Genomic DNA, 23,754 nt, shown 5'->3' with positions numbered 1-23,754 from the left:
CAACTGAGTGCTGATTGGCTGTCATTACTGCTACCTTGAGCTGATTGGTTGTCATTACTGCTACTGAGTGCTGACTGGCTGTCATTACTGCTACTGAGTGCTGATTGGCTCATTGCCTAAGTGAAGTGATTTGCGCTCAGACTTGACGAATGTACATAAGACACTGTTATGAAGTCTGAACAGCAGTGTTGAAATCCGGTTTGCTGTTCTGGGTCAGAAACTTTGTGTATTTTTCTATTAAAAAATTAAGTGTTTATAAAATATGATTTTGCTCAGAAGCTCCATAGGAACCCTTTCATTTAGGACTCGCTCGGTAGCGCCCTCTAGCTTCTGATTCGTCCTCCATCCAGGTGTTTCAGGCTCCACTGCCTCTGCCTGAATGAGCCTGCACTGCGGAGGCTTTCCAGACCAGAGCAGCTGAGCACAGAGCTGAGGGTGTTTGAGTCTACAGGAGTAAATGATCTTTGTGCCAAGGTCATAGATTGTTGGAGTCTCTCTCTCTGTGTCTCTCTCTCTCTCTCTGTGTCTCTCTCTCTCTCTTTTTCTTTATCTTTTTCTATCTGTTTTATCTCTATATTCCGATGGCATTTAGGGCCACTGTTAAAAACTGTAAAGTTAAAAGAATAAACTCTTGATATTTGGAGGATAAAGTGGGCTAACTGTAGGGGGGCTGCCATACCGCGGTGGGGCCTCGGTTGCTGTACTGGCGACGACGAAGATGCCGAGTGTGCCGGAGTTCCACTCGTTCAGGATCTGTCATTCTGATTATCGTTCTTATTGTCTCCTGTGAAACTTAACACCCACTTCGAATGGAGATGTAACCACCAATAGTCTTATAGCCTGAAATTCTCCTTCAACAACACAGACAGACAGTTTCCTCCGAGTCCGTCTGGCTCTTTATTCTAGATAAACACGGTTTCCTGCTCAGCCGTTTCAGCCGGTTCTTATCCTAATAACAGGCTGGTGCTGATGTGCAGGAGAGACAGGGAGACTGAGTGTTTCTTTATGGGGGAATCGATATGAAAGTAGAACTCCACCAACTCACCGCCCCTCATTCAACACCAGGAGGTCACTACCATCCTTTTACAAACCCTTTGGCCATAATATTGTGTTTTTTCCTGGTATTACTGCCACTTTAATGTTGTGGAATTTTTAGTATTAGAATTTTATTCTCAAAATATTATGACTTTGTTTTCGAAATATCACGATTTATTCTCAAAATATGATTTTATTCTTGAAATATTACAACTTTTTTCTCTAAATATTACTTTTTCAACATATTAAGGTTTTATTCTTGAAATATTACGACTTTGTTTTCAAAATATTACGACTATTCTTAAAATATACCACGCAGTGACTTTATTACGACTTATATTATGACTTTATTCTCAAAACTCACAACTTTTTTTCAAAATATCACAACTTTTTCTCTGAATATCACTACTACTATTTTTAAATGTTAACAGTGGCCCTAAAACGCCGTCGTACTATCTCTCCCCTTTTTCGAGAATAAAAATTGTGATTGTTATTGCAGTGGAATAGAGTAGCTCTCTCTCTTTCTCTGTGCTCTCTGTATCTCTCTCTCTCTCTCTCTCTCTCTCTGTATCTCTCCACATTTCTCTTACTCTACTCTCTCTCTCTGTTCTCCTTTGTTCTCTTGTACTCTTCTATGTCTCTCTATCTCTCTTACTGTATCTGTTCTCTCTCTTTCTCCCTTTATCTCTGTCTCTCTGCCCTCTGTATCTCTCTCCACTCTCTCTCTCTCTGTGCTCTCTGTATCTCTCTCCGCTCTCTCTCTCTCTCTCTCTCTCTCTCTCTCTCTCTCTCTCTCTCTCTCTCTCTCTCTCTCTCTCTGTATCTCTCCACATTTCTCTTACTCCACTCAATTCAATTCAATTCAATTCAATGTTGCTTTATTGGCATGACAAATATTAACACTTGTATTGCCAAAGCTTTTGTTGGGAGATTAAGAACAAAGTACAACATATACAAAAAGCAATAACAGATATAAAGCAATAACAGATATAAAGCAATAACAGATATAGCAGGTGTTATAATAATAATAATAATAATAATAATATAATAATAATAATAATAATAATAAGCAGAATGTATGTGTTTATAGGTGTGAATCTCTGACATGGTGTGGTCACTCACTGTCCCTCAGAGTGTGGCAGGTGTGAACGTACTGCGCTGCCAGTGTGCAGAACTCTTTATATTCTCCTAGAACGTACGGCAGCTTCTCTGTGGGGGGAAGATTCTCAAACACAGGACATGTTTTGGTGATTTTACTGAAGAATTCTGTTCTAATCTGAGTAAATTTGGTACATTCAGTCAGAAAGTGCAGCTCTGTCTCAGGCCTATTCTGCTGGCACTGCTGGCACAGTCTTTCCTCTTTTGGTAGCCAAGATTTCCTGTGTCTGCCCGTCTCTATGGCCAGACGGTGCTGACTGAGTCTGTACTTCGTCAAGGTGGACCTCAGTTTAGGGTCAGTCAGTGTGCTCAGGTAATCTGCTACACTGTACTGACGTTTTAGGGCCAAATAACACTGCATTTTACTCTGTGAGTTTGACTCGGTTTCCCAATAGGTGAGATAATTCAGTTTGAGCTGTTTTGTAATTTGGTTCACTCTAATTAGGTTTCCTAGTGTGTTCTGGTCCTGAGCCTGTGGAGTGTTAGTGTGTGTTAGTGGGGTGTTAGTGTGTGTTAGTGGGGTGTTAGTGTGTGTTAGTGTTGAACTGTGCTTCAGGACCAGCTGAGTGAGGGGACTGTTGTCTTTGCTCAACTCTTGGTACTGCAGGGCTTTATAATGATATGAGTGAGGGTCGCTGTCTTTTAAATGTGTCCAAAATTTGATTGCCCTTTTTTTTTTGCCCACTCTCTCTCTCTGTTCTCCTTTGTTCTCTTGTACTCTTCTATGTCTCTCTATCTCTCTTACTGTATCTGTTCTCCTTTGTTCTCTTGTACTCTTCTATGTCTCTCTATCTCTCTTACTGTATCTGTTCTCTCTCTTTCTCCCTTTATCTCTGTCTCTCTGCCCTCTGTATCTCTCTCCACTCTCTCTCTCTCTGTGCTCTCTGTATCTCTCTCCGCTCTCTCTCTCTCTGTGCTGCTCTCTCTCTCTATCTCTCTCTGCTGCTCTCTCTCTCTCTCTGTGCTCTCTGTATCTCTCTCTGCTCTCTCTCTCTCTGTGCTCTCTGTATCTCTCTCTCTGTGCTCTTTGTATCTCTCTCTCTCTCTGTGCTCTTTGTATCTCTCTCTCTCTCTGTGCTCTTTGTATCTCTCTCTCTCTCTCTCTGCATCTCTCTCTCTCTCTGTGCTCTCTGTATCTCTCTCTCCGCTCTCTCTGCTCTCTGTATCTCTCTCTCTCTGTGCTCTCTGTATCTCTCTCTGCTCTCTCTCCCTGTGCTCTCTGTATCTTTCTCTCCCTCCCTCTCTCTCTCTCTGTGCTCTTTGTATCTCTCTCTCTCTCTGTGCTCTTTGTATCTCTCTCTCTCTCTCTCTCTCTCTCGGCTGCAGCAGTCTGAGAGCTGAGGCAGCTGCAGTGGATCTGTGCGTGTTTGTGCTCTGAGCTCCGGGCGGAGGGCTGTTTCTCGTCCTGCAGGAATGAATGGATCCACAGAGGAATAAAAGCTCCGTCAGCCGCCAAATAAGCAGGTAACATTCACCCAGGCATGTCTGTGTCAGATTAACAGAGCAGATTGAAGTTGCTGAGTGCATCAACATTATCATCATCATCATCATCATCACCCTTCACTGTCGTCATCCTGAAGGAGGCTGTGAAGCGTAACTGCGCTGTCGGTCGTGCGGTTCATGTGTCCTGCTGTTAGAAACAGCCGTAACGTTCATGTGCAGTAGGTTATTGATCAGGGACTGCAGGAAGGTTGTGTTGTCTTGGTCAGCATATGCGCCTGCAGCTGGGCCTCAGCGAGGTAAACACAACACGGCCTCGTCCGTGCTACCGCAGGCGCTGACTGATTGGAACATCTGGGCCGATAAGCAATGAATACTTTGCTGTGGTAAAAAATAATTTAATTTTTAAAACAATTTTGCACTAAAACAGATACAAAAGTACAGCACAGGTTAACGATCTTAAAATGCTGGGTGCTAATGCTAACTAGGGATGCACGATGATGTCGGAATCATATCGGTATTGGCAGAAGCAAAACTTTTTGTGGTTTATAGTTCATATTTGTCAGGCGTTTCAAACCAATGTTTGATGTTGTATTGACTGCATCTCAAACGAGCAGAACATTTAGGCCAATATACTAAAATATCTGTGTTTTACTCATTTTACTGTATTTGTTACCCTTCAGAAATAAATGCTACATTTGTCTGTAATGCTAATCAAGAGAGATTTCTATATTTCTGCCCATTATGCTTGCTCCTAATAACTTTTACCACGATTGGTGAATAATGTATTGGCCACTGATAAATATTTTTCAGTCCTGACTGCTAAAAACAATCCTGCTTCCCTAAAGATGCTTGATGCCAATTATTGGCCAATAATGTATAAGAATGCGCTAATTTATTGTCCAACTGTAGGAGATATCAAAACAGTTCTAGCTCACAATGTCCACTGTTGGAAGTGTCATTACGAAATGGCAGTTAAGCGGAACTGTGGAAGTCAAGGCAAGTTCTGGAAACTGAATTGCTCATATGCTGGCCAGAAAGGCAAAGCAAAACCCCCACATGACAGCAAAGAGGCTGCAGGAAGGTTTAGCTGACATAGGAGTGATGGTGCATGGTTCTACTTTGCGGTTGTTTACGTAAACATGATCTGCATGGAAGTGTCATCACCTGCAACCTAATCACAAAAGTCAACATCTGAGGCATGCAAAGCATGTAAATAACCCAGAGGTATTTTGTAAACATGCCTTTGGATTATATGGACTGATGAAGTAAAAACCACCAAAGGTATGTTTGGAGAGAAAACAGCATATGATGAAAGGAACACCTTGCTTGATTAAGGCGCTAGATGTCCTAATCCTAACCATATTCCTATTTAATAATATATTTTTCATCACCGTTTACTAGAAACAGTCTTACTTCCTGAAATGTTTAAGATGTTAGATGCTAACTTTAACCTAAATAATTAGGTTTTCCATTTATCGGCCAATAATATATAACAATGTGCTGACTTATGATGTTGATCAACTGTAGATATCAAAGCTCTCCATCTCAGAACTTCCACTGTCTGAAATTATCACTATGAAATGGCAGTCAAGGGGAACTGTGGAAGTCAAGGCACATCAGAAACTATATATGGTGTACAATTGTAATATGATAGATGCTAACTTTATAACCCTTTCTGCCAATAATATGTAGGAATGTGGGGATATATTGTGCAACCCTACTCTGATCAGTGATTATTGATCAGCTCTGCTTCCCTCAGTGACTAAGCAGTCAAATTAGCTTGCGGTGAACAGCTTGATTGATTAACTGCCGGCTTTATCCTCTCTTGTCTCTGTTTTGGGTTTCCTCTGGAAGCTCAAGCATGGAATCCTGTGAATTATTGACCAGCTGGCCGTCACCATCGTCATCACTCTCTTGCTTTCATCCCTATTCTGTCATCTTGCAATGTTTATTCCAAACTGGATCTGCTGAATGAACTATATTTTTATACTTTTTCTTGTGAAGGGAGAAAAAACAAGTAAGAAAACAAAATATAGGAGAAAAAGACCAATAAAAGAAGACTTGATAGGTAGATATTCTTTAGTAATTCGGAGTCAAAGCCTAATTAAATTTTTCATTTGTTTACCAATAATACATAAGAATGTGCTGATTTATTGTACAGCTGTAGAAGATATCAAAACACTTCTAGCTCACAAAGAAATGGCAGTTAAGGGGAACTGTGGAAGTCAAGGCAAGCTCTGGACACTGAGATAGAACTGCTCATATGCTGGCCAGAAAGGCAAAGCAAAACCCCCACATGACAGCAAAGAGCAGGAAAGTTTAGCTGACACAGGAGTGGTGGTGCACCATTCTACTCTGCAGTTGTTTACGTAAATATGACCTGCATGGCAGAGTCATCACCTGCAACCTCATCACAAAAGTCAACATCGAAAAGCATGCAAAACATAAATAATATTAATATAGTTAATATAAATAATAATATTAATATAGTTATAAAAGCTTGTAAGTTGTATATGTCAGCTGTAAGTAAAGTGAGGTGTATTGGAATAAAGGCTCCTCCAGTTTTAAGACTGAAACTTCAAGTTAAAGGATTTACTAAAACACTAAAACATATAAAATAAAGCACATTACGAAACTTCAATATAAGACTTTAAACTGCTGGTGCCATCAGTGGTATTTTACCCAATGTTGGAATTTACACAACCGTTAGCTTGAGACTAATTTAACACTGCAAATCCAATAGAATGCTAGCAGAAATTAGCATTACTGTAGTGATGGTAATCGGACAAACAAAGCCCACTTGCAAAGTGAAGGTTTCTGGTTAATGTTAGAACCAGTGAGGGAGCAGATAACAATGATAGCACTCTACAAACCTGCCTCTCACTCTCTATGACTTCACACCACAGCATCTTCATGCTGAGTGTGATGTCAGAGGAGGTTCAGGAGAGGGGCCTGGTGGGTACTTAGTTGGCTGTGATGTAATGATTAAAGTAAGAGTGCTGGTCAAGGAAAGCAATAGGTAGTAGTAATAACTCTGGGGGACAGCCTGTTTGGAGCATCTGAATATCCAGGACTGAAGCCCTGAAGGTCCAGCCCTAACCCCAGTGGGGAAAAATAAAATATTGGAAATGGCATTAATAATCTTATTTGCCTCACTTTGCACTCTGTAAGCTGGGACTGACTTCTTTGGCAAGTGACAATATAACGTGTTATAATGCCTTACAAATGCATTAAAATATGTTATGAAAGTGTGTCTAGATGCTCATAGACATTACATTAAGGTATATTATACTAACCCTAATGTTTTTAATATAATCCTCTATAAATGCTTTGTTTTCTGTTCGGTTGTCTACGCTAATGCTAATGCTAATGCTAAGAGGCTAGTGTCCTAAAGTATGTCTTTAGCTAATGGTGCGTTCACACTACGCAATTTTAGCCCTGATTTTTCACTGACCGACAGTTTTTGGAGATTGTCGAGAAAAGCCCCAGATCAGGGGCAAATCAGTGTTCGCTTGGGGCTCGCAGATCGGCTCTCGATCGCCATGTGGGAATTGTTCAAGGACGCCAACCGAGAGACTCACTGATGCCTCGCAGATGCCCGAAAGATCCAGCTAATTAACCTGCTTGATATCTTTTTAGCATCTGCGAGGCATCAGTGAGTCTCTCGGTTGGCGTCCTTGAACAATTCCCACCTAGCAATCGAGAGCCGATCTGCGAGCCCCAAGCGAACATTAATTCGCCTCTGATCTGGGGCAGTGAGGGAGTCCAAGTCCTGTAGTGTGAACAGTGTTGTGACTGGCAGTGAGTGCAGTGATGAGCTACAGCCAATGAGAGCGCAAGATACAGGGTGAGGAGAAACCCAGGGAGGAGCTGTACAACATCAACAAGCATGACTACAACAAAAGCTCTCCCAGCCATATTGGTTTCTTTTTCCTGCTTGTTTTTTCGCTGCAAATCAACCAACAACTTGGATCGCTCACTTCTTGCTGACATCCGTTTTTGGAAGAAAAAGATCCCTGCCTCGTGCTTGGTATCGCCTCATTCCCCGTCTCACTTCTCGCCTGTTTTCAAGACAGAGTGTAGCTCGGAGAGCAGACGGACTGGTCAGAGATTCCTTGGAAAATCTTGTGATCTTGTCAGTGAGCCCCTCTCGCTGATCAGTCATGTGGAGTGCAAATACAACGACTTCAAGATCCTCACACTGCTAGAACCACAGGTTCTGTGCAGGTACATGTTTCATTCATCAAGGTACAAACAATGTAAATGTTCCCTCAAAGGTACAACAGTGGTTTTAAGGTCCAGTTGTGTACCTTAAGCTGAAAAGTTCGTATTTGTACCTTTTCATAACCGAATGTTTTAAAACAGAACAGTAAAATAAAAGCCTGGAGACGAGACGGGGTGTGTGGAGTCAGTACAGCTTAGAAAATATCATTTCAGTGGATTGTGGTTCAGTTATGTTCCCTGACTAAAGGTGCTGAGATGGAGCCTTGAGGGTTCCACCCTAGTGACGCTATCGGACCTTTTACAAGACAGCAAGTTGTCCAGTGTGAACAGTACAGCAATCTGACAACTCTGAAAGTCATGCAGTGGCTTAAGACACTGCCAGAAACAGGAGTCCTACAAGGGTACACAATACCCTTATAAGGCAATTTAATAAGTGCAAGACTACAGTAAGAGTAGAAAAGTGCTGACAGCATTTGCTTCCGTTATTGACCTGATTTTTCTCCTCAGTTTAGTCGTAGCCAGTTCCACCTGCTAGCTAGCTCTTCCTCTATCACGCAAGGGTGAAGGCCAGCACAAGCTTCCTCCGAGACATCCTCCACTTAAATATGCCATTTTCTGGGCACAGGTTTTATTGATTGTCTAAGTCTGTATTAAAATGTGCCAAAGTGTATTCTGTGTAGAAGATGTGTTATATGTGTTATTTCCACTTAAAAAAATCACAATGAAAACACATCATGAGACCAGGGGTGCTGAAACTTTTGCGTATGACTGTTTTTCATGATTTTAAAGACGTTTATATCAAGAGGCCTCTGCCTGAAAGGTGTTTCTAGGGCAAAAAGAAAGAGTGAGGTTGATGCCTGTATATGAATTATTTTCCAAAACAGAAATTTTACATTTATTTTTTTTTCATTTAGAACTTAATTTACAACTGAACAACAATCATCGTATCATTCTAATTATAATGTGTACCTCACTAAAAGTTATTACCTCGTTAATGCATGTGAGCCAATCAGGTGTGTTTTGGTAGGTGGGGTCTAAATAGCTCTTTTTGCCAGAAAGTCAGTATTTCTGATTGGATGAAATCAGTACGTGTTAATTTAATGGATTGTATGTCTTCACTATAATTGTAAGATGTGGAAAATAGTACAAATTGAAAATTAAGTATAGGCATCCGCAATTTTGAATGGTACTGTATATGTGTTTGTTTCCTTTAGGACACTATGGAGTGGGTGTGTCTGAGGAAGGGGGTGGGGCTTTCTGTGCTCCTCCTGCACACCTTTACCTGGGGGTGGACAGGTGATTGATTTTTTGATTGCTCTGTCTTGTGGTGAATGTGGGTCTAACGTCTAGCTTCATTAATAAGTTTTGTCTGATTGTCTTTTGTTTAAATGTCTGGACCCTTTTAGACGCAATCGATCCCGCCCCCAAGATTGATGGACACCAGCGTTCTGAGGTCAACCTGCAGGAGAACGTCTCCCACCGCTTCAACTGCGAGTCGGAGGGCTGGAGTGCACAGGCTCCGCCCCTACTGACCTGGTACCTGAACGGGGAACGGCAGAGCGAGGTGACGGGCAGCCAGGGCGCCGCACGCCTGGTGATGACATCACCAGAGGATTCGGGCAGGGTGAAGTACAACTCGGAACGAAACAGCAGCTTCACACTCCGGCCGAGGAAATGGGACCGCGAGCTGGTGTGTGCTGCCAGTAACCCGGGCGGTGGAGAGAGCTACAATGCTACGGTCATCCTAAATGTTCAGTGTAAGCTGCTCCATAGCTCATGATTGGACTGTTTGGTTCGGGTTTAGCTACAGTTAAGCCCAGACAGAATGTTGTTGGGCTACAGTCGGCTCAGACAGAATTATATCAGGTTATAGTCGGTTCAGACAGAATTCTGTGGGCTACAGTCGGTTCAGACAGAATTTTGTCAGGCTACAGTCGGTTCAGGCAGAATTTTGTCGAGCTACAGTCGGTTCAGACAGAATTTTGTGAGCTGCAGTCGGTTCAGACAGAATTTTGTCAGCTACAGTCGGTTCAGACAGAATTTTGTCAGCTACAGTCGATTCAGACAGAATTTTGTTGGGCTACAGTCGGTTCAGACAGAATTTTGTCAGCTACAGTCGGTTCAGACAGAATTTTGTCAGGCTACAGTTGGTTCAGGCAGAATTTTGTCAGGCTACAGTTGGTTCAGGCAGAATTTTGTCAGCTACAGTCGATTCAGACAGAATTTTGTCAGCTACAGTCGGTTCAGACAGAATTTTGTCAGCTACAGTCGGTTCAGACAGAATTTTGTCAGCTACAGTCGGTTCAGGCAGAATTTTGTCAGCTACAGTCGGTTCAGGCAGAATTTTGTCAGGCTACAGTCGGTTCAGACAGAATTTTGTCAGCTACAGTCGGTGCAGACAGAATTTTGTTGGGCTACAGTCAGTTCAGATAGAATTTTGTTGGGCTATGTTCAGTGTAAGCTGCTCCATAGCTCATGATTGGACTGTTTGGTTCGGGTTTAGCTACAGTTAAGCCCAGACAGAATGTTGTTGGGCTACAGTCGGCTCAGACAGAATTATATCAGGTTATAGTCGGTTCAGACAGAATTCTGTGGGCTACAGTCGGTTCAGACAGAATTTTGTCAGGCTACAGTCGGTTCAGGCAGAATTTTGTCAGGCTACAGTCGGTTCAGACAGAATTTTGTCAGCTACAGTCGAGTTCAGACAGAATTTTGTCAGCTACAGTCGATTCAGACAGAATTTTGTCAGCTACAGTCGGTTCAGACAGAATTTTGTTGGGCTACAGTCAATTCAGACAGAATTTTGTCAGCTACAGTCGAGTTCAGATAGAATTTTGTCAGCTACAGTCGATTCAGACAGAATTTTGTCAGCTACAGTCGGTTCAGACAGAATTTTGTCAGGCTACAGTCAATTCAGACAGAATTTTGTCAGCTACAGTCGGTTCAGACAGAATTTTGTCAGCTACAGTCGATTCAGACAGAATTTTGTCAGCTACAGTCGGTTCAGACAGAATTTTGTTGGGCTACAGTCGAGTTCAGACAGAATTTTGTCAGCTACAGTCGATTCAGACAGAATTTTGTCAGGCTACAGTCGGTTCAGACAGAATTTTGTCAGCTACAGTCGGTGCAGACAGAATTTTGTTGGGCTACAGTCAGTTCAGATAGAATTTTGTTGGGCTATGTTCAGTGTAAGCTGCTCCATAGCTCATGATTGGACTGTTTGGTTCGGGTTTAGCTACAGTTAAGCCCAGACAGAATGTTGTTGGGCTACAGTCGGCTCAGACAGAATTATATCAGGTTATAGTCGGTTCAGACAGAATTCTGTGGGCTACAGTCGGTTCAGACAGAATTTTGTCAGGCTACAGTCGGTTCAGGCAGAATTTTGTCAGGCTACAGTCGGTTCAGACAGAATTTTGTCAGCTACAGTCGAGTTCAGACAGAATTTTGTCAGCTACAGTCGATTCAGACAGAATTTTGTCAGCTACAGTCGGTTCAGACAGAATTTTGTTGGGCTACAGTCAATTCAGACAGAATTTTGTCAGCTACAGTCGAGTTCAGATAGAATTTTGTCAGCTACAGTCGATTCAGACAGAATTTTGTCAGCTACAGTCGGTTCAGACAGAATTTTGTCAGGCTACAGTCAATTCAGACAGAATTTTGTCAGCTACAGTCGGTTCAGACAGAATTTTGTCAGCTACAGTCGATTCAGACAGAATTTTGTCAGCTACAGTCGGTTCAGACAGAATTTTGTTGGGCTACAGTTGAGTTCAGACAGAATTTTGTCAGCTACAGTCGATTCAGACAGAATTTTGTCAGCTACAGTCGGTTCAGACAGAATTTTGTTGGGCTACAGTCGATTCAGACAGAATTTTGTGGGGCTACAGTCGGTTCAGACAGAATTTTGTCAGCTACAGTTGATTCAGACAGAATTTTGTTGGGCTACAGTTGGTTCAGACAGAATTTTGTGGGCTGCAGTCAGTTCAGATAGAATTTTGTGGGGCTACAGTCGGTTCAGACAGAATTTTGTTGGGCTACAGTCGAGTTCAGACAGAATTTTGTCAGCTACAGTTGATTCAGACAGAATTTTGTGAGGCTACAGTTGGTTCAGACAGAATTTTGTGAGGCTACAGTTGATTCAGACAGAATTTTGTGAGGCTACAGTTGGTTCAGACAGAATTTTATGGGCCGCAGTCGGTTCAGACAGAATTTTGTCAGGCTACAGTCGGTTCAGACAGAATTTTGTGGGCTACAGTCGGTTAAAACAGAATTTTGTTGGGCTACAGTCGGTTCAGACAGAATTTTGTGGGGCTACAGTCGGTTCAGACAGAATTTTGTTGGGCTACAGTCGGTTCAGACAGAATTTTGTCAGCTACAGTCGATTCAGACAGAATTTTGTCAGCTACAGTCGATTCAGACAGAATTTTGTTAGGCTACAGTCGGTTCAGACAGAATTTTGTGGGCTACAGTCGGTTAAAACAGAATTTTGTTGGGCTACAGTCAGTTAAAACAGAATTTTGTCGGGCTACAGTCAGTTAAAACAGAATTTTGTCAGGCTACAGTCGGTTCAGACAGAATTTTGTGGGCTACAGTCGGTTAAAACAGAATTTTGTTGGGCTACAGTCGGTTCAGACAGAATTTTGTTGGGCTACAGTCGGTTCAGACAGAATTTTGTGGGGCTACAGTCGGTTCAGACAGAATGTTGTTGGGCTACAGTCGGTTCAGACAGAATTTTGTTGGGCTACAGTCGGTTAAAACAGAATTTTGTCAGCTACAGTCGATTCAGACAGAATTTTGTCAGCTACAGTCGATTCAGACAGAATTTTGTCAGGCTACAGTCAGTTCAGATAGAATTTTGTGGGGCTACAGTCAGTTCAGATAGAATTTTGTCAGCTACAGTCGAGTTCAGACAGAATTTTGTCAGGCTACAGTCGATTCAGACAGAATTTTGTCAGCTACAGTCGGTTCAGACAGAATTTTGTCAGCTACAGTCGATTCAGACAGAATTTTGTCAGCTACAGTCGGTTCAGACAGAATTTTGTTGGGCTACAGTCGAGTTCAGACAGAATTTTGTCAGCTACAGTCGATTCAGACAGAATTTTGTCAGCTACAGTCGGTTCAGACAGAATTTTGTTGGGCTACAGTCGATTCAGACAGAATTTTGTGGGGCTACAGTCGGTTCAGACAGAATTTTGTGGGGCTACAGTCGGTTCAGATAGAATTTTGTGGGGCTGCAGTCGGTTCAGGCAGAATTTTGTCAGGCTACAGTCAGTGCAGACAGAGTTTTATTGGGCTGCAGTCAGTTCAGATAGAATTTTGTTGGGCTACAGTCGGTTCAGACAGAATTTTGTTGGGCTACAGTCGGTTCAGACAGAATTTTGTCAGCTACAGTTGGTTCAGACAGAATTTTGTTGGGCTGCAGTCGGTTCAGACAGAATTTTTTGGGCTACAGTCGAGTTCAGACAGAATTTTGTGGGCTACAGTCGAGTTCAGAGAGAATTTTGTCAGCTACAGTCGGTTCAGACAGAATTTTGTCAGCTACAGTCGGTTTAGACAGAATTTTGTGGGGCTACAGTCGATTCAGACAGAATTTTGTGGGGCTACAGTCGGTTAAAACAGAATTTTGTCAGGCTACAGTCGGTTCAGACAGAATTTTGTCAGGTTATAGTCGGTTCAGACAGAATTTTGTCAGGCTACAGTCGGTTCAGACAGAATTTTGTTGGGCTACAGTTGGTTCAGACAGAATTTTGTGGGCTGCAGTCAGTTCAGATAGAATTTTGTCAGGCTACAGTCGGTTCAGACAGAATTTTGTCAGCTACAGTTGGTTCAGACAGAATTTTGTTGGGCTGCAGTCGGGTTCAGACAATTTTGTTGGACTATAGTCACTTCAGACGGTATTTTGTGGGCTACAGTCGGTTCAGACAGAATTTTGTGGGCTACAGTCGAGTTCAGAGAGAATTTTGTTAGGCTACAGTCGAGTTCAGACAGAATTTTGTTAGGCTACAGTCGGTTCAGACAGTATTTTGTGGGCTACGGTCGGTTCAGACAGAATTTTGTGGGCTACGGTCGAGTTCAGAGAGAATTTTGTTAGGCTACAGTCGGTTCAGACAGTATTTTGTGGGCTACACTTGGTTCAGACAGAATTTTGTGGGCTACAGTCGAGTTCAGAGAGAATTTTGTGGGGCTACAGTCGAGTTCAGACAGAATTTTGTGGGCTACAGTCAAGTTCAGAGAGAATTTTATTGGGCTACAGTTGGATTCAGACAATTTTTGGGCTGCGATCTGATCTCCTTTCTAAGAAAGGACTGTATGTTTTATTATAATGTCCTTTTGGGGTTTTTTTTATGCCAGTTCTCTCTCACCCAGTTCAGCCGGAGATTCTGCGAGTGAATGCTCACTACAGTGAAACCTCAGACCCTGGTCTCTCCTTGGTCCTCTTCGCTCTGGTGCGCTCCAACCCCCCCGCCACTATCACCTGGGTGGACCAGTCTGGCCAGCTGGTAGCCAACACTACAGACTTCCTCATCCTGGACTCACGGAGCTACCCCTGGCTGGCCAATCACAGCCTACAGGTCACCCTGAGCAGCCTGCCAGGAAACGTCTCGGTCAGCGCCAACAACAGCGTTGGCTCCGTCCAGACCAACCTCACGTTAACAGGTCTGATTTCGCTCCTCACGTGAAGAGTGCGTAAGAAATTAGTCCAGTGTATTTTCAACCTGATCTCTGTCTGCTACGTCTGCATCGTACAGTCATTGTCAATGGGAATCAACAGTAAGATACAAACGCAGCATATTGAGATTATTTCAGAAATCACTGGAGGATTCTTTTAACAGACTGTTCTAATTAGGTTAGTCTAATTAATCTAATTAAGCCACTTTAATGAATATAGTCAGGCAGCTCTAATTAATGAATCATCTGTTACATCAAACATCCTCAGTTTGATCCAGTGGGTGCTGCAGCGTCTGCATACATTTCTGCAGCCCAGTAGGTCAAACTGATCAAGAAAATTGATTAAATAAAGAACAAAAAATCCATGTTTAATTTAACTGTTCACTTTTTTGTCCAGTCTAGAATATCTAGTTACTCTGAACATTCAAACGTGCTAAAACAGTTCATATTCTAACACATCCTTATTAGTCTGTTAGCTATTTTGTAGCCAGTTAGCTCGACCATTAGCCTGTTAGCTAACTGTTAGTGAGTTTGCTTAATTGTAAGCCAGTTAGCTGATCATTCGCCCGTTAAATGATCAGTTACCCAGTTAGTGTGCTTATTAGTCAGATTGCTAATCATTAGAAAGATTATTAGCCAGTTAGCCTGACTGTTTGTAAGTTAGCTAATTGTTAGCAAGTTTCCTTGATCGTTAGCCAGTCAGCCTGAAGGTCAGTTAACTGATTGTTAGCCAGTTAGCATGTTTTTTTAGACAGTCAGCTTATCATTAGCCAGTTAGTCTGATTGTTTGCCAGTTAGCTGATGGTTAGTTTATCAACCAGTAAACTTGATCATTAGCCACTTAGCCTGCGCTGATAGCAAGAGGATAGTGGACCACTGTCGGCCCACTGATGGCAAAGCTGGTGGTCCACTGGCATTTTGCTCAGCATTTTCCAGGCGGCCCACTGGTGGTTAAGCAGAGTAATAGGCAAAATTCCACATATCGTTGCTCATTTTCCCTGGTCTGAGGGTGGACCAGCAGTGGCAAACAGTCAGTGGGGTGCCGACCTCATCAAGCCAGTGGACCGATATACGCTCGCTGTCTGGGTTGATTGTTGGTCACCTAGCTGATCTTTAGCCTGTTAGCCAGCTACCTGAGAGAAATTACCTGCTGAAAAAAATCATAGATCAGCAAGCATTGTACTGGTCTGAGCTGGGATGTACTTGTTTATGCTGGTCTGGTGCTGGTCTGGTTCTGGTTTAGCTGGTCACCCCAGCATGGTCATGGTGGTTGACCAACATACCAGCATCCAAAACACAACATATGCTGGTTTTGCTGGTGATCAGCCATGCTGGTCTATGCTGGTTTTTTCAGCTGGGTCATTTTGAACCTTTTTCTGATTTCTCAGAGTTCCTGCAGTCACGGGTGGAGGTGCCAATGCTGGGGATCGTTACGGGTGGCGTTGCTGGCTTCATCACCCTCCTCATCCTCACACTGATGGTGCTCTGCCTTCTGCACAAGGACAAAGGCAAAGCCATCGGTATGGCTGCCCTTAGCTTTGCTCCTGCTGACCATGTGGTATGTCTAAGGATGCTTTCGCGAACAAAATTCGGTTCTCCAGATCACTTGTGAATATTCTGCAGGATACGTTCGTATTTCGGGGGAAAAGTTACATGGTAGTCTGGGTTAATTGTCCTGTTCACTCCACCCACAAATGTGATAGCATTCATAGCAACTATTGTGATGTTGGACAGGCCTTACTGAACACTGGTAATAATCCCATTCAACCTAATGAGAAACTGTAGAACAGACTCGGTTTATATCACAATACCTACATTTAGAGTCGGTTATTCATTCAGCCTAATGAGAAACTGTAGAACAGACTCAGTTTATATCACAATACCTACATTTAGAGTCGGTTATTCATTCAGCCTAATGAGAAACTGTAGAACAGACTCAGTTTATATCACAATACCTACATTTAGAGTCGGTTATTCATTCAACCTAATGAGAAACTGTAGAACAGACTCAGTTTATATCACAATACCTACATTTAGAGTCGGTTATTCATTCAACCTAATGAGTAACTGTAGAGCAGACTCAGTTCATATCACAATACCTACATTTAGAGTCGGTTATTCATTCAACCTAATGAGAAACTGTAGAACAGACTCAGTTCATATCACAATACCTACATTTAGAGTCGGTTATTCATTCAGCCTAACGAGAAACTGCAGAACCGGGTACTACTTTTTGTGGCGGAAGGATTTGCCAGTATTAAAGCTCATTCATACAATTCTGGGGACGTCTTTGCGTTACATTTTCCTTTATTTTGCAGAACTGTTGTGTCATGGAACACTCGAGGTCGGGTGTTATGGTGAATGACATCACGGTTGTGATGATCTTCAGTGACCGAATCGCAGCCGTGATGTTACTTGCGATAACACAGAACCTCTGTTGCTTTACAGCGACTTTTCAGACTTGTGATAAGATACGATATCAGCAGGATAGAGAGATAAATAACTAACCTTTCCATCTTTCTTTCCTTTTTTTTTGTTAGAAGAGCCTGTCGCGATTCCCATAACCATGAAATGGTAAGTATTGTGCTATCATGGTAAAAATTCATTGTTTTCAATATTGAATGGTTATTTACATTGTACATTGCACTTGAATGGAGTGAAATAATTCATACCGGATCATCCAAGGTTTGTCCAGTGAATCTGTCCAGTGTCAGTGGTCATATTTTAATTCTGTGTTCTGTTAATATACATTTTAATTTCTATTATCTCTTAATAGAATCATGTTAACAAATTTTAACAAATGTCCCACAATTTCGGCTTGTAATGTACGTGTGGGATGTATTTTTGTAGTAATGACTCAGCAAAAGTGCAGGTGGACGGTGTGTATCTGCCCCGGGAGAACATGTCCCTGCCCTCCAACGTCCAGCTGAATGACCACAGCATGCTCTGCAAAGGCAAGACCAGTTTGAATCTGCACTGTATCAAATGTGTCAAATGATTGACTGTGGACTCAAATGTGGCCATTAATGTTGAAGTACAATAATAATAATAGGAAATAGAAATGAAAGTAATAAAATTAAATCTAAATCTAGGTCTTATTTCCCAGCTTTCCTTGCTATTTTGAGTTGTATGTAAGCAATATTAAGATGTTAACCCCCCTCTATGGATAATAAGCTACAAAAGTAGCCCATTTTGAATTCATTGCCTTTGTGATGTCACAAAAACAGCACCTGTGCATATATCCACCTAGTCAGCCTACAGCTAAGCAGCGCCCATTCACACTGAAGTTATAAGGGGTGTTTCAGCCTCGGCTACTTTGGAACAAGGCACAGCCAATCAGAACAGAGCTAATTTGCATATACTGCTCTCAATGGATTGGTTTGGCAAAGATCAATTCACAGTTGTCCACATACCCCAGATGTATTCGATTGGCCGAGACATGTTTGGAGTCCAAGTTTTGCTTGTTTAGTTTAAAACTGGAACAGCAAGTTGCTAAAAAACACTAGAAGTCAATAGTCACCCAAATAGCCCAAATCATTTCTGTGAAAATACACCACCAAAATGTCTCTCGACCTGCTCAAACCGCACCCAGGTCCTCATTAAGGTGGTGCAGACTTGTTGATGTGGTTTAGGACACAGTATGACTCACTGTGAGCTTTAAAAATGAGCAAAACTTTGGGTATCTGAACACTTCGGGTTGCTGCTTTAGACAACAGTGTCCGTATTCACCCACCCCAGGCGTCCACCTCGATGTAGAGTGAGTATTTGTGGCAGTGACCGTCATTAATATGGAGGAATGCGGTTTGGGAGGGTTTTGAGAAGTTTTGGGGGAGTATTTACAGGACAGATTTGGGTGACTATTGACTTCTAGTGTTTGTTAGCAATGTTAGCCTCAGAGCTCCAGAGCCAAACTAAAGAAAAAGGAGAAATTTGGATACCAATCATGTCTTGGCTGATCTGGAGTTTTGCTTATACAAAGAACAGACGGCAGTGTGTGATGTGTGGAATACTTTCAGGACGGCCGAACTCCAAACAAAATACTTTAGCACGCAAGACGGAGGAGGAAGAGGAGGAGGACCTGTCCTTGGCCTATGCAGCTAGAGGTCAGAGGTTAAGCCGTCTAAACTTATAAGTTAGTGTTTGTCTTAAAGGGGAAGTGTGGATGTATGACTTCTATCATTGCAATGGTAAACTGGCCAGTTAGTGGAAGTACAAGGTAGGTGTTTCTAATAAAGTGGCCAGTTAGTGGAAGTGCAAGGTAGGTGTTTCTAATAAAGTGGCCAGTTAGTGGAAGTGCAAGGTAGGTGTTTCTAATAAAATGGCCAGTTAGTGGAAGCACAAGGTGGGTGTTTCTAATAAAGTGGCCAGTTAGTGGAAGCACAAGGTGGGTGTTTCTGATAAAGTGGCCAGTTAGTGGAAGCACAAGGTGGGTGTTTCTAATAAAGTGGCCAGTTAGTGGATGTACAAGGTTGGTGTTTCTAATAAAGTGGCCAGTGAGTGGAAGCACAAGGTGGGTGTTTCTAATAAAGTGGCCAGTTAGTGGAAGCACAAGGTGGGTGTTTCTGATAAAGTGGCCATTTAGTGGAAGCATAGGGTTTGTGTTTCTAATAAAGTGACCAATGAGTGGATGTATGATTTAACAGTGTAACTCTGTTCTGTCCCCTCAGGTTTTCGCCAGGTACCCCATGGTTGGTTACATCTACAAAGTGAACAGCACAAGCAGTGATGAGATCTGGCTTTGACTCGATTTCACAGTTATACACACGGTGATCACCGTTTGTCCTCTCACGTCCCCGTTAGGCAGTGAGGTGTGTTTGGTCCCTGCTTGGACAGTTCATGGATGGCTATTTTAACCATTTTAAATATCTAGATTTTCCAACATAAAATATTTGATTGTCCTAAAGAGAAAATATTACATATTGTTGTGAAAACAACAACAACAACGATGTTTTAACATTCATTAATTGCGTGCAGCTAGCTTTTACCTAAGTGTGTTAAGTCGGCCTTCATAACAATAATTTTTATAATTTACATTTTCATATTTCATTTGAAATAGTTCCAATACTATTTACTTTTGTCCACTTAGAAGTGCTTGTATTGCCCAATTCCCATTTAAGTAAACATATATTAAGAGTCAAAAGTTTGGACACACCTGCTCTTAAAGGGTTCTCTTTTTTTCTGTTTTCTACTTGTTGGAATATAATATTGAAAACATTGAAACTATATAGTAGTTCATACAGAATGTCTACAGTCAGAAACATGGGCCTTCTACCAAATATGGCTACCTCCCTCATGCAACTCAACTGATTGGCTGAAATGTGTTAACAAGGACAGACTAATTAACTTTTAATGAGAAACATAAAGTAAGAAGAATGGTATAATGATCGTGGCGAGCAGGACTGGAGGAAGATGATCGAGGGTTCAGGATTGGTGGAAGAAATATCAATAACCTCTGACTCATAGTGGAAATCTGGAACATTAGAAGGTCCTTATAAGGTTAGGAACAGAGTTAAATGATGGGACTTAAGCTCAGTATGAAGAAGACTGAGGTTATGACCACAGGAAACGTTGCTCACTTTGTCACTGATGGAGTAGATGTGGAAGTGGTGGACAGCTTTCGCCTTCTCGGATCAATTATTAACAACAGAGGATCCAGCACTCGAGACATAAGACACAGACTGGCACTCTGAGGAACAAGGATTAAGGAGCTTGGAAAGATCTTTAAATATAATGACTGCAAACAAAGATCAGGATTGTCCTGACTGTGGTCTTCTTTTTGGATGTGATAGCTGGACAATAAACAAGTCAGACAGGAAAAACAAGCTCACCAGACAAAAAATGAGTCACCTGTGACTGAAACGTACCTAATAGTGTGTGATACCTCCACGAGCATGAATAACAGCTGCAATCCGATTTGGCCTGAACTGGACAAGTTTCTGGATGTAGGAGACATCAATGTTCAGCCATCCTTGCATCAAAGAATTGAGCAGATTGGCCAGATTTTGTGGATGCCTTTCCCCGGCGTCTTTCTCGTTCCAGGTCGTCCCACAGATTTTCAAGAGGATTCAAATCTGGGGATTTTGCAGGCCAGTCCAGACGTGTGAACGCTCCTGAATGTTCATCATGCCAATCAGTCACATTTGCAGCCCTGTGAACGTGAGAACTGTCATCTTGTAATACACGGATAGGAATGTTCTGTTCCGGTAAGTTGATGAGCAAAAGGCAAAACCTGGTGTCAAGCAGCTCAATGTTGGCACTGTGCTTCAAATTTACTCTCACCTCAGCCAAAGGACCCATTTCCACATAATTTAAACACCCCAGAACATCACAGGGCCTCCAACTTGAACCACACCTACAGGCAGTCCTCATTGAAGGCTTCCTGAAGTCTACGATGAACACAACGCCGAGCATCACTCACATACGGGCAGAAATGAAACTCATCTGACCAGATAACATGTTTCCAGTCATGAACAGTCCAGTGTTTGAGTCTCTTCGTCCACTGTAACCGGACATCTCTGTTAGCAGCAGTGAGCAAAGGCCTCTTGCGTGCCGCTCTGCTCCATATGTTTATGGTATGCGGTTCCCTGAGCAGCATTCTTTCAGAAATTGGTTGTGAAGAACCTGCATCGACTTCTAGAAGCAATTCTTGCCTGGAAGTGAAGTGATTTTTAAAATATGACCGTACGCTTAGATACACCTGCAAACTCAGTTACTTCCTTCCCACTGTGGCCTTTGGCTGCCTAAATGCAATCGCTCCTTTTTGCCAATCATTAACATCTGCTTTGCGACCCATTTTCCACACATTGAACAAGACATTCACTGCACTGTACCACCTTTTCTCAATCTATGAATCCCGTCACACACCCTGTAGGTATTTATAGCCCCGAAGTTATTACCACCTTAAACACGCAAGGTGACTAATTTTTTCCGGGAGCTTACTGATGCCTGAATTTGATGTTGGTGAAGACAAACAAATCAAGCCTCATCTATCAAGCCCCGATAACCAAACTGAAGCTCTTATATTGGACACATTCTAAGAAGACCCAGTTCATGCTTGGACCAGAAAGACAATTATGCTTGAAGGTAAAAGAGAAAGACAATGGTGGAGACAGTCAGAGCCAGCCATTCAGAAGCATGAAGACCCAAACAGAAGACAGGTCACTGTGGAGAAACACTGACCACATGGTTCCCAGGCATCTGGAATTACTTTGACACTTAATAATAATAACAAAGTTTGTGGTTATGATTCTACATTTCCCATTCAAGATTTTTGTAAAAGTCCTGAATAAAAAATACTTGTTTTAAAAAAATATAATTTATAATTGATTTTTTGTTTTGAACATATATGCATGCATAGCCATCAATTTGAATGTTTCTATGTCTCTTAGAAAGAACTTTGAAACTTTGAAGACCTTTAAAAACTCGTGCAACATACTGTTTTGGTGTGCCCAAACTTTTGACTGATACTGTATATTTTAATACATGTGCATACCTTTTTTTCACTCCCAATTCCTTCACATCGTATCTGGTTCCCACAAGTTGCACTGACCTGAATGTTCTTTGCACAAGGAGGCCTTACGGAATAACGGTTTCCATGACAACTGGTAAACTGCGCTCTGTAATCGAACACCTTCACCTTCGTTATATATACTTTGAATGTATTTGAATGATGAAGAAATCATATAAATTATCCTCGACATCAAATATGCAAGTTAATAAGTCATGAGATGCCGTATGAATTAGACATAGAAACTCTAAATTTGTGTAAATTTCATAAATATCATCCAAGCACAGTCAATGCTATGTGGAATGCTACGTCCTTTGTGCTATAGAAGAGAATGTGCAATACATGATATATTCATAATGCAAGTACAGTATATTTGTACGAATAAAATTATACTGCAGAGGATTATAGCAGAATGATAAACACATGTATTTGTATATCTACGTGTATATTTAATGTACATTTGCTTATAATGTATGTACTGTATATATCTATTAAAGATGAGATGGAGGGTCATTGCACTTTCCGTCCAGCAGGAGGTGCTAGAATGCAAAATGTGTCGTTTTTTGTGTTCTTCCTGTTCCTTTGGAAAGTTTCTGCATGTTTTCTTCCTCAAACGATGTTCTGTTATAATTTTAGCATTCATTTCAAGTCCATTTGAGCTACAAATGAATGTTTATGGACTAGATATGTGTTATAAAAGCAGCCACTAACAGCCCAGTCTGATGGAGTCACTAGCTTTGTGCTTTCACTTTGCTGTGGAAAGTTCTAGTTGTTTTGAGGTGAAATTTAACTGAGACTAAATTAAACTGCCAAAAAAGACTTTCTTCTCAATATTTTCTGTCATCTAGAACCAGGCTGGTGCAGAAAAAGCAAACTTATAGGACAAAATCGCCTCAGTTTTCCTCCTTACGTCAAATGCAGCTGTTTAATTGCTGCCAGAAGTGCGTCACAGAGCTAAAAACATTAGCAGCCAACTTGAAGCCTGAATCTTGTCCATTTTTATAGGTCAGGTTGTGATACTGTTTTAGAAGCCACACAAGCATGTCTATTAGAGATTACTGAACAGCTCCACATGGTTTGAGGCAAGTGTGATGCAGTTAGCATCACGCTAATTGGTCAGTCATTGGTTTTTTAGCTGCGTTAGCCTTGTAGCTCCAGTGCTAAAGCTTAAGAAGCAGACCATAGACATCAAACGTGTCTTGACTGATTGACTGGTTTGATGAAAGAGATATTTTCACAGTAACCAAGCAAATATGTGAACCTATGAAAGTGTTTCTGCCCTGATGAAGAAAGAAAAAGCATGAGCGTGCATGAATTCCATGTTAGTCTAAGCTGGTTTCTGCTGGTCTAAACTGGCTTATCCTGGTTTATGCTGGTCTGGTGCTGGTCTAAGCTGGTTTATCCTGATCTAAACTAAATTTAAGCTAGTTTATGCTAGGTTGTTATTGGACTAAAGTAGTTTATTCTGGTTTATGCTGGTCGTGTGCTGGTCATAGCTGGTCTAAACTAGTTTATGCAATCTATGCTCTTTTATGCTGGTCTAAACTGGTTTCTGCTGGTCTAGGGCTGGTCTAAGATGGACTAAACTGGTTTATGCTGGTTTTGGTGCTTGTCTAAGCTGGTCTAAGATTGTCTAAACTGGTTTGTGCTGGTCTAAGATGGTCTCAACTGGTTTATGCTGGACTGGTGCTGGTCTAAGATGGTCTGAACTGGTTTATGCT

General features: G+C 41.8%; 1 protein-coding gene across 1 annotated transcript; it reads left to right on the top strand.

Moving 5' to 3' along the window:
• The first annotated feature begins 437 nt into the window (after positions 1-437).
• On the top strand, positions 438-21,812 carry LOC118802365 (transmembrane protein 25). The gene is made up of 10 exons (XM_036562883.1): positions 438-474; positions 3,520-3,657; positions 9,075-9,156; positions 9,267-9,617; positions 14,224-14,514; positions 15,915-16,046; positions 17,067-17,100; positions 17,377-17,480; positions 18,543-18,630; positions 19,196-21,812. The coding sequence occupies exons 3-10, from the start codon at positions 9,081-9,083 to the stop codon at positions 19,266-19,268; spliced, it is 1,149 nt and encodes a 382-aa protein (XP_036418776.1). The 5' UTR covers positions 438-474; positions 3,520-3,657; positions 9,075-9,080; the 3' UTR covers positions 19,269-21,812.
• Positions 21,813-23,754: the final 1,942 nt, after the last annotated feature.

The sequence above is a fragment of the Colossoma macropomum genome, unplaced genomic scaffold (genome assembly GCF_904425465.1).
Source record: "Colossoma macropomum unplaced genomic scaffold, Colossoma_macropomum, whole genome shotgun sequence".
Lineage (NCBI taxonomy): Eukaryota > Metazoa > Chordata > Actinopteri > Characiformes > Serrasalmidae > Colossoma > Colossoma macropomum.
This window is presented reverse-complemented; position numbering and strand designations above follow the sequence as displayed.